Source organism: Aethalodelphis obliquidens, unplaced genomic scaffold (assembly GCF_003676395.1).
Source record: "Aethalodelphis obliquidens isolate GAN/ISIS:26980383/991018 unplaced genomic scaffold, ASM367639v1 scaffold60, whole genome shotgun sequence".
Classification (NCBI taxonomy): Eukaryota; Metazoa; Chordata; class Mammalia; order Artiodactyla; family Delphinidae; genus Aethalodelphis; species Aethalodelphis obliquidens.
Genome location: NW_020838004.1, coordinates 9,693,336 through 9,705,753, shown reverse-complemented (window position 1 = coordinate 9,705,753; position 12,418 = coordinate 9,693,336). Strand labels below are relative to the sequence as shown.

The window sequence follows — 12,418 nt, the reverse complement described above, 5'->3', positions numbered from 1 at the left end:
AGGAATAAAGACACAGACCTACTAGAGAACGGACTTGAAGATATGGGGAGGGGGAAGGGTGAGCTGTGACAAAGCGACAGAGAGGCATGGACATATATACACTACCAAACGTAAGGTAGATAGCTAGTGGGAAGCAGCCGCATAGCACAGGGAGATCAGCTCGGTGCTTTGTGACCGCCTGGAGGGGTGGGATGGGGAAGGTGGGAGGGAGGGAGACGCAAGAGGGAAGAGATATGGGAACATGTGTATATGTATAACTGATTCACTTTGTTATAAAGCAGAAACTAACACACCATTGTAAAGCAATTATACCCCAATAAAGATGTTAAAAAAAAAAAAAAAAGATGCTGAGTTTTAGAGAAAGGTGTGACTAACTTAGGTGAGGAACTCCTTGCTAGAGAACTATTACTCTCAAGGGCAAATAAAATTGATCATTTATAGAAATATATTTCTGAAAAAAATATATTTACTTATAAATACAGTACAACCATAGATTTTTTTTATAAGTACTTGCTGAATTGAATTTAAAAAGAACTCTCTACTGAAAAATATTTACAACATTCAAATTAAATTAGAAAAATAAGAATGCAACCTTATATCATGGACTTCTAAATAAATAAACAAATACCTAAAATAGCATGTAATCCAAACAATTAAGCCCTCTATACATACAACACACACACACACAAACACCAACACACACACACACCTCGCTTTTGTCTTTCCCTAGCTTATGCCAAAATATTTTAGTTTATATATGTATATATGCATATATATGTACAAGATATATAGATATATATACACATATCTATCTATCTATCATTATCTATTAATCTATCAAACAACAAAACGTAGAAACAGGTGAGTCAAGGTATGTAAGAAATCGAGAAATAAGAGTAACTAGGAAAATATGGAAGATTAGATGTCCTGGATTGCCGTACCATGTGTTAAGGTAAGAAACACAAGAACATGGGTATGGATGAGCAAGGAAACATATATATGTATTGCAATGTACCCACAAGTGAAACTTCCCAAGAAGTAAGTATTGTAGGCAATGTGGCAAGACTGGGCAGGGAACATAGCCACAAGCAGGAGAATGAGTTTCCTGAGTGCACAACATGAGATCTGAAGGTGAATCCATTTCCTCTCAGCATAGCAAAGGGTTTAGGCTCTCACACTAAGGATGATGTGGGAGCATCTTATAAATGGAGGTTATAAGAATTCTTGTATAAACCTGTTCATGTGGTCTGAATTTGTGTCCTTTCCAGAATTATCTACTGAACATAGACATTCCCCCAATTTCTTGACTCTGCATATTATTATAGGGTTAAAATGGAGCCAGGAATGAGTCTAATACTCACAATTACATATATTACAAGATAAATATATACGCATGTATAGTACACTATAAAGATAATCATACTGAATTCTATGAATTAATATAGGAACCTAATAACAAGAAAAACCTGAATTGTGGGACTTCCCTGGTGGCACAGTGGTTAAGAATACACCTGCCAGAAGACCTCAGACTTCCCAAAAGAGTGCGCAAGGAGAGGGGGTATGGAGCACTGCATAAACGAGCTCCAGAGATGGACATGAGGCACAGCTGTCAGTGAGGACACCAGAGATGGGCATGAACTGATAAAGCTTCTGCTGCAGCCACCAAGAAGCCTGTGTGCAAGCACAGGTCACTATCCAACCTCTCCTCCCAGAAGCCTGTGCAGTCCACCACTGCCAGGGTGCCATGATCCAGGGACAACTTCCCCAGGAGAACACATGGCATGCCTCAGGCTGTTGCAACATCACGCTGGCCTCTGCTGCCAGAGGCTCACCCTCCATTCCATACCCCTCCCTCCCCCTGGCCTGAGTGAGCTAGAGCCCCCTAATCAGCTGCTACTTTAACACCATCCTGTCAGAGTGAAGAAGAGATGCGCTCAGGTGACCTACATGCAGAAGCAGGCCCAAATCCAAAGCTGAAGCCCAAGAGCTGTGCGAACAAAGGAGAGAAAGGGAAATTTCTCCAAGCAACCTCAGGAGCAGCAGATTAAATCTCCACAATCAACTTGATGTATCCTGAATCTCTGGAATACCTGAATAAACAATGAATCATCCCAAAATTGAGGCAGTGGACTTTGACAGCAACTGTAGACTTGGGGTTTGCTTTCTGAATCCAATTTGTTTCTGGTTTTATGTTTATCTTCGTTTCATATTTAGAGTTTATTATCATTGGTAGATTTTTTTATTGATTAGGTTGCTCTCTTCCTTTTTTTTTACAATATAGATATAATTGTTTTTTTCCTTTTTCTCTTTCTGTGAGTGTGTATGTGTATGCTTCTTTGTGTGAGTTTACCTGTATATCATTGCTTTTACCATTTGTCCTAGGGTTCTTTCTGTCTGTTTATTTTTTGTTTTTGTACCTTTTTGGTATAGTTTTTATCACTTGTTTTCATTGATAAATTTGTTTATTGGTTTGGTTGCTCTCTTCTTTCTTTCTTACTTTCTTTTTTAATGACTTTTTATTTTTTTACATTTAATGACATATTTTTTAATTTTAATAAATTTGTTTTATTTTATTATCTTTTTTCCTTTTTTATTCTCCCTTTTCTTCTGAGCCATGTGGCTGATGGGGTCTTGGTGCTCTGGCTGGGTGTCCAGCCTATGCCTCTGAGGTGGGAGAGCTGAGTTCAGGACATTGGTCCACCAGAGACCTCAGGGGTCAATGTAATATCAAAAGGCAAAAGCTCTCCCACAGATCCCATCTCAATGCTAAGACCCAGCTCCACTCAATGACCAGCAAGCTACAGTGCTGAACACCCTATGCCAGAAAACTAGGAAGACAGGAACACAACAACATCCAGTAGCAGAGAGACTGCCTAAAATAATAATAAGATCACCGACACCCCAAAACATACTACCAAACACAGTTCTGCCCACCAGAAAGACAAGAACCAGCCTCATCCACCAGAACACAGGCACTAGTCCCCTCCACCAGGAAGCCTACCCAACCCAATGAACCACCCTTAGTCACTAGGGGCAGACCCCCAAAACAATGGGAACTACGAACATGGAGCCTGCAAAAAGAAGACCCCCAAACACAGTAAGTTAAACAAAATGAAAAGAAAGAGAAATACACAGCAGATGAAGGAGCAAGGTAAAAACTCACCAGACCAAACACATGTATCAGAAATAAGCAATCTACCTGTAAAAGAATTCAGTGTAATGATAGTAAAGATGATTCAAAATCTTGGAAACAGAATGGATGAAACACAAGAAACGTTTAACAAAGATCTAGAAAAACTAAAGAGCAAAGAAACAATGATGAACAACACAGTAGATAAAATTAAATATTCTCTAGAAGGAATCAATAGCAGAATAAATGAGACAGAAGAACTGATAAGTGACCTGGAAGATAAAATACTGGAAATAACTACCACAGAGCAGAATAAAGAAAAAAGAATGAAAAGAATTGATGACAGTCTCAGAGACTTCTGGGACCACATTAAACACACCAACATTAAATGTATAGGGGTCCAAGAAGAAGAAGAGATAAAGAAAGGGACTGAGAAAATATTTGAAGAGATTATAGTTGAAAACATCCCTAATATGGGAAAGGAAACAGTCAATCAATTTCAGGAAGTGCAGAGAGTCCCATACAGGATAAATCCAAGGAGAAACACACCAAGACACATACTAATCAAACTATCAAAAATTAAATACAAACAAGAAATATTAAAAGCAGTAAGGGAAAATCAACAAATAACATACAAGGAAATCCCCATAAGGTTAACAGCTGATCTTTCAGCAGAAACTCTGCAAAGCAGAAGGGAATGGCAGGACATATTTACAGTGGTGAAAGGGAAAAACCTACAACCAAGATTACTGGACCAGCAAGGATCTCAATCAGATTTGACAGAGAAATTAAAACTTTTACAGACAAACAAAAGCTAAGAGCATTCAGGACCACCAAACCAGCTTTACAACAAATGCTAAAGGAATTTCTCTAGGCAGGAAACACAAAAGAAAGAAAAGACCTACAATAACAAACCCAAATCAATTAAGAAAATGGTAATAGGAACTACATATCAATAACTACCTTAAAGGTAAATGGATTAAATGATCCAACTAAAAGATATACACTGCCTGAATGATTACAAACACAAGACCTGTATATATACTGTCTACAAGAGACCCACTTCAGACATAGGGAAATGTACAGACTGAAGGTGAGGGGATGGCAAAAGACATTCCATGAAAATGGAAATCAAAAGAAAGCTGGATTAGCAATTCTCATCTCAGAAAAAAATATACTTTAAAATAAAGACTATTACAAGGGACAAAGAAGGACACTACATAATGATGACAGGATCAATCCAAGAAGAAGATATGAGAATTGTAAATATTTATGCACCCAACATAGGAGCACCTCAATACATAAGGCTAATGCTAACAGCCTTCAAAGGGGAAATCGACAGTAACACAATAATACTAGGGGACTTTAATACCCCACTTTCACCAATGGACAGATCATCCAAAATGAAAATATATAAGGAAACACAAGTTTTAAATGATACATTAAGCAAGATGGACTTAATTGATATTTATAGCATATTCCATGCAAAATGAGCAGATTATACTTTTGTCTCAAGTGCTAATGGAACATTCTCCAGGATAGATCATATCTTGGGTCACAAATCAAGCTTTGGTAAATTTAAGAATATTAAAATCAAATAAATTAACTTTTCTGACCACAACGCTTTGAGACTAGATATCAAATAGAGGAAAAAATCTGTAAAAAATACAAACACTTGGAGGGTAAACAATACACTACTAAATAACCAAGAGATCACTGAAGAAATCAAAGAGGAAATCAAAAAAATACCTAGAAAAAAAGGACAAAGAAAACACAATGACCCAAAACCTATGGGATAGAGCAAAAGCAGTTCTAAGAGGGAAGTTTAGAGCAATACTATCCTACCACAAGAAACAACTCAAATAAACAACCTAACTTTACACCTAAAGCAACTAGAGAAAGAAGAACAAAAATCCCCAAAGTTAGCAGTAGGAAAGAAATCATAAAGAACAGATCAGAAATAAATGAGAAAGAAATGAAGAAAACAATAGCAAACATCTATAAGAGTAAAAGCTGGTTCTTTGAGAAGATAAACAAAATTTATAAACCATTAGACTGACTCATTAAGAAAAAAAGGGAGAAGACTCAAATCAACAGTATTAGAAACGAAAAATAAGTAACAACTGACACTGCAGAAATACAAAGGATCATAAGAGATAATTACAAGCAAGTATATGCCAAGAAAATGGGCAACCTGGAATAAATGGACAAATTCTTAGAAAAGGACAACCTTCCAAGACTGAACCAGGAAGAAATAGAAAATCTAAACAGACCAATCACAAGCACTGAAATTGAGACTGTGATTAAAAACCTTCCAAACACAAAAGCCCAGGACCAGATGGCTTCACAGGCAAATTCTATCAAACATTTAGAGAATAAATAACACCTATACTTCTCAAACTCTTTCAAAATATAGCAGAGGGAGGAACACTCTCAAACTCTTTCTACAAGGTCACCATCACCCTGATACCAAAACCTGACAAAGATGTCACAAAGAAAGAAAACTACAAGACAATATCACTGATGAACATAGATGAGAAAATCCTCAACAAAATATTGGAAACAGAACCCAACAGAACATTAAAAGGAACATACAGCATGTTGAAGTGGGGTTTATCCCAGGAATGCAAGAATTCTTCAATATATACAAATCGATCAATGTGATAAACCATACTAACAAATTGAAGGGAAAAAAACATATGATCATCTCAATAGATGCAGAAAAAGCTTTAGACAAAATTCAACACCAATTTATGATATAAACCCTCCAGAAAGTAGGCATAGAGGGAACTTACCTCAACATAATAAGGGCCATGTATAACAAACCCACAGGCAACATCGTTTGCAATGGTGAAAAACTGAAACCATTTTCTCTAAAATCAGGAACAAGACAAGGTTGTCCACTCTCACCACTGTTATGCAACATAGTTTTGGAAGATTTAGCCACAGCAATCAGAGAAGAAAAAGAACGTTAAGGAATCCAAATTGGATAAAAGAAGTAAAGCTGTCACTCTTTGCAGATGACGTGATACTACACAGAGAGAATCCTAAAGATGCTACCAGAAAACTACTAGAGCTAATCAATTAATTGGATAAAGTAGCAGGATACAAAATTAATGCACAGAAATCTCCCACATTCCTTTACACTAATGATGAAAAATCTGAAAGTGAATTTAAGGAAACGCTCCCATTTACCATTGCGATGAAAAGAATAAAATACCTAGGAATAAACCTACCTAAGGAGACAAAAGATCTGTGTGCAGAAAACTATAAGACACCAATGAAAGAAATTAAAGATGATACAAATAGATGGAGAGATATACCATGTTCTTGGATTGGAAGAATCAACATTGTGAAAATGACTCTACTACCCAAAGCAAACTACAGATTCAATGCAATCCCTATCAAACTACCACTGGCATTTTTCACAGAACTAGAACAAAAAAATTCACAATGTGTATGGAAACACAAAAGACTCTAAATAGCCAAAACAACCTTGACAAAGAAAAATGGAACTGGAGGAATCAGACTCCCTGACTTCAGACTATACTACAAAGCTACAGAAATCAAGACAGTATGGTAGTGGAACAAAAACAGAAATATAGATCAACGGAACAGGACAGAAAGCCCAGAGATAAACCCATGCACATATGGTCATGTTATCTTTGATAAAGGAGGCAAAAATATATAATGGAGAAAAGACAGCCTCTTCATTAAGTGGTGCTTGGAAAACTGGACAGCTACATGTAAAGGAAAGAAATTAGAACACTCCCTAACACCATACACAAAAATAAGCTCAAAATGGATTAAAGACCTAAATGTAAGGTCAGACACTATAAAACTCTTAGAGGAAAATATAGGCAGAACACTCTATGACATAAATCACAGCAAGATCTTTTTTGACCTACCACCTAGAGAAATGGAAATAAAAACAAAAATAAACTAATGGGATCTAATGAAACTTAAAAGCTTTTCCACAGCAAAGGAAACCATAAACCACATGAAAAGACAACCCTCAGAATGGGAGAAAATATTTGCAAGTGAAACAATTGACAGAGGATTAATCTCTAAAATTTACAAGCAGCTCAATATCAAAAATCAAACAACCCAATCCAAAAATGGGCAGAAGACCTAAATAGACATTTCTCCAAAGAAGATATACAGATTGCTAAGAAATAGATGAAAGGATGCTCAATATCACTATTCATTAGAGAAATGCAAATCAAAACTAAAATGAGGTATCACCTCACACCAGTCAGAATGGCCATCCTCAAAAAATCTACAAACAATAAACACTGGAGAGGGTATTGAGAAAAGTGAACCCTCTTGCACTGTTGGTGGGAATGTAAATTGATACAGCCACTATGGAGAACAGTATGGAGATTCCTTAAAAAAACTAAAAATAGAACTACCATATGACCCAGTAATCCCACTACAGTGTATATACCCTGAGAAAGCCATAATTCAAATAGAGTCATGTAGCACAATGTTCATTGCAGCTCTATTTACAATAGCCAAGACATAGAAGCAATCTAAATGTCCATCGACAGATTAATGGATAAAGAAGATGTGGCACATATATAAAATGGAATATTACTCAGCCATAAAAAGAAACAAAATTTAATTATTTGTGGTGAGGTGGATGGACTCAGAGACTGTCATACAGAGTGAAGTAATTCAGAAAGAGAAAAACAAATACTGTATGCTAACACATATATATGCAATCAAAAAAAATGTTTCTGAAGAGCCTAGGGGCAGGACAGGAATAAAGATGCAGACATGGAGAATGGACTCGAGGACACAGGGAGTGGGAAGGGTAAGCTGGGATGAATTGAGAGAGTGGCATGGACATGTATACACTACCAAATATAAAATGGATAGCTAGTGGGAAGCCACTGCCTAGCACAGGGAGATCAGCTTGGTGCTTTGTGACCACCTAGATGGGTGCGGTAGGGAAGGTGGGAAGGAGATGCAAGAGAGAGGAAATATGGGGATATATGTATGTTTATAGCTGATTCACTTTGTTATAAAGCAGAAACTAAGACAATATTGTAAGGCAATTATACTCCAATAAAGATGTTTAAAAAAAGAAAGGAAAAATGAATCCATCTGCCAGTGCAGGGGACACAAGTTCAAGCCCTGGACCAGGAAGGTCCCACATGCCGTGGAGCAAATAATCCCGTGTGCCACAACTACTGAGCCCATGTGCCTAGAGTCCATGCTCTCCAAAATGAGAAGCCACCGTAATGAGAAGCCCATGCACCCGAACAAAGAAAAGCCCCAGCTCCCCACAACTAGTGAAAGCCTGTGCAACAACAAAGACCGAACCCAACCAAAGTAAAATAAATATATAAATAAAATTAAGAAAAAAAAGAAAAACCTAAATTGTATTTCGCATGTGGATGAATACACTTTCTTTCCCCTAAATTTCAAATTTTTACCCAAAAACAATTTTCTGCTCAAATTTAATTTATTTAAGCAATGAGATGGACCACTTTACTCCTATAACATTCAGATTGAGTTTTATGGTTACTGCACTCAGATATTTTACTGACTTTATATTTCACTTCTATGCAGGTAAATCCATTTTATATTTAGATAGAAAATAAAATCACAAATCCCTGCTCAGTATGGACAACTGCTTCTGAAGATTACATTTTATAGATACTGTACACTTTTTCACCAATATGCTAAATTGGTGATAACTATCAACTGAGTGTAATTTCACATATCCTTGCAGACAGCCACATTTGAAGAGGGAAGGGAAGTTTAGTTATAACGTGATGAGAAAACCTTCAGGGAAGAAAATTATTTTTAAAATAATGCAAGTGGAAGGCAAACATCTTAGAAGTAAGCATTAAAATGCTGTATTGTTTTAAATAATGTGATTTTATGTTAGATTTTCTTTTTATAAATAAAACAGATGTGTGACTCTAAAGGGGTAGCCCAAGGAACTGGAGTAATGGAGCAGTTCTGTATCTGTCTTGGTAGCGATTTGAATAGATATAATAAAATTTCATAGAATTTTATGGAACTATACCCTAAAAATATTGCATGTAAAAAAAGGTGAAATTTGAATATGATCTGTGGTTTATAGCATTGTATCAATGTCAGTTTCCTGATTTGATCATTGTGCCATTGTTATGTAGAATATTTTCATTGGGGCAAGGTGAGGGATGGGCCCACAGGGAATCTTTGTATTATTTTTGCAACTTTTATGTGAGTCTAAGGTTATTTCAATAAACAAAGATAAATGATGTGGTCCTTCCTTGGGAAATGAGAAAAGAAGAAAGAAAAGTGATTTTATAAAAAGAAGGCAACAATGATTAATATTGTCATAAATAATAAAATTTCCAGAATCCAAAATAATCCTACTAAGATTGTTAGCAAATATAGCTCATGACATAGGAAGCTGCTCTGGTGGTGTCTGACATTGCCTTAGAGCCTCTTACCTGTTTTTACTGTTTGCCAGCCCAGGGAGAAGGGGCTGCGAGCCTGCAAGTTGTATGAGGAGATTGGGCTGTGGTTGTCAGTAGCTGGACTCCAGGAAAGTGTGGCTGTGCTCTCAGTGATTTCCTCAACGATCACTATCCCTGGTGGGCCTGGGGGACCTATAAGCAAAAGGGAATGGATAAAGTTAAGGTCAAGCCATGAGAAATTGTATTTCCAGTAAGGACCCAACAAAACTAGTAAGTATCTTAATGAAATACATATTTAGTAATGAACGTTGACAGTAAAAAGTAAATGAGATGCATGTTGGTTTCCATGATTTCTGGGGATAACTTAATTATAGTTTAGATTTTTTTTTTCTAATACTTTGTGCTTGGAAGCAGTTAGCATTGCATTTTATAGAAGAGGAAAATATAATTAAAAACAAATACAAGGATTTGAATGTCAGGAGCAACTATGACTCTTGAAATCAATCACAGCTTACAGAAGCAACAACAGAGTGATAGGCAATGCTATCAGGAACAGAAACAATCCCATCATTACCACAAACCTACAGGTGTATGGCCCTAATTTTCATGTTCACGAAGAGTACAGTGTGCAAATAGTGTGATGTACCTATCAAGTAGCTTAAATTCAAACAGGGAGTGCTTCCCTGGTGGTGCCGTGGTTGAGAATCTGCCTGCCAATGCAAGGAACATGGTTTCGAGCCCTGGTCTGGGAAGATCCCACATGCCGTGGAGCAACTAGGCCCGTGAGCCACAACTACTGAGACTGTGCGTCTGGAGCTTGTGCTCCGCAGCAAGAGAGGCCGCGACAGTGAGAGACCCGCGTACTGTGATGAAGAGTGGCCCCGCTCGCCGCAACTAGAGAAAGCCCACGCACAGAAACGAAGACCCAACATAGCCAAAACAAAAAAATTCAAACAGGGAACAATGAAAGGCTCTGAAATAATGAGATTTCAGACCAAGAAAGAGTATATACTAGAAGTGAGACATGGAAAAATGATTAGATGATGATAATGATGATGACTTTGGTGAGGGTGAGAAGATGATGAATTAGAGAAGATTATTGCCCTTTTTGATCATAAAAAGTTGGTATAGAATAGTGATTATCAAGTGATGTGCACGTAGACTCCAGCTTCAAAAAACAACCAAGATCTGATATGAGGAGAAATATACCTCTGTATTACTACTTCTAAAACAGGGATTTCTAATAACATTCAAAAATATGTAGAGTGTTGATATTTTAGTGGCTAAGAACAATGCCAGTTTCCTTATTAACATTTTTGTTTTCCCAAATATGGACAATGCAAGCTGCAAGAATGCTTTTATTTTCAATGAAAAATATAATCCACCTTTAAATATTTTATTTTCCAAATTAGTCCTTATGTAGCAAGTTGCTCTCTGGATTTGGGGATTATGAAGTCTGAGCAGTAAGGGCTGACCTAGACTGTAAGGAGCTAAGAAATGGTGGAATGCTAAAGAGATGGAGACAGTAAAGACCTCTGAGTACAAAATAAGGGAGGGACGATGAGATGGACAAAGTGTTTTTTAAACATCACCAAGTGAATGACATTTTTAGGAAATGAGAAATGAGTGTTTTATCAAGAGTAAGAAGAACCAGCAGTGGCTAGCAGAGACTCAAGACTTAGAAGACAAGGACTATTCCATCAGAAAGGTGACAAAAGACTGGGATTGTGAGCAAATGTGTAGAGGATAACCATGAGCAGTGGCATACCTTTTTCCTCTGAGAGCAATTAAGGAAGAAACAATGAATAGAGAGATAAAGCTTTTGAAATGTTAAGAAGGGAAGCTGGGAGAGCTCATTTGGGAAGGTTCTCCTTTTTTCACTAAAGAAGGAAAAATTATCCACAGAAAGTGAAGGTTGTTGGGTGAGAATGGGATTGGGAGCTAGAGGAGAATGGAAAATGTCTGAATAAGCCCATGATAAAAGAGGAAAGACATGAAGAAGAGGGAAATATAAGTATTTTGAAATAGTCCTGGAGTTCAAGTTTGGTTCAATAACATAATTTTGAAATGGAACTGACCAAGTCAACAAATAGGTTAGAAAGCCAGGACCAGGGCCAGAAAAAGTGGTTAATTGGGTGAATTTAGATTTAGTTTACAAATTTGATATGACATCATCAAAGTTGCCAATGGTATAAATGACCATAGTCTCAAGGAGGACTAGAGAGTCAAGTGAAGCCAGAATGGTGCTGGCAGACTAGAATAAAAGAGCAGAGTCCAGGAAACCAGGTTTTTATGAGGGGAAGATGTAAGAATAAGAAATTGTGAGAAGAAAATAGTAGGATTTATGATTTAAGTGTAGGGAACTTTTGATGAGAATTTGTGTTTATCTGGAATGAAGTGGGAAATATAATTATTAGGTCAAGGACTTATGGAAGAATATGTTTGATGTGTCACCAATATAAATTAAAGTTCAGAGTATTAAAATGGTAGCTAAGAAGGAGGTGTGGAAGATAAATGAGATCCAGGTACTGAAGATGTCTAACAAGTTGTTAGACTGCAGTGACATGGATATGGAGGAGTGAGTCTAACGATAATAAAGATAAGAATATTAACTGTAATAATAATACCAATAGCTACCATATCCTCACTGTACTGTATTAAGTCATTAAGTATTTTGCAAACATTAACTTGTTCACCTATTTCTATGTCTCTGTGAGGTGGGCATTATAATCCCTATTTCATAGAGGACATAAGGGAATCTCAAAGAGCTAGTTTGGTCGATTAATAATAAATAAGTTACATAGTCAATAACCTTACTATACGTTAGGTGTTACACTAGGCAGTAGGTATCAGAGAATCCCTTCTAGTT

General features: G+C 36.8%; 1 protein-coding gene across 1 annotated transcript in view; it reads right to left on the bottom strand.

Annotated features, from left to right (window-relative positions):
• CNTN5 (contactin 5) overlaps positions 1–12,418 on the bottom strand; it is a 514,136-nt gene that overhangs the window by 91,116 nt on the left and 410,602 nt on the right. Inside the window, exon 14 of the mRNA XM_027087760.1 lies at positions 9,583–9,741. Coding sequence (XP_026943561.1) covers positions 9,583–9,741 — 159 coding nt within the window. The remainder of the gene's footprint in view (positions 1–9,582; positions 9,742–12,418) is intronic.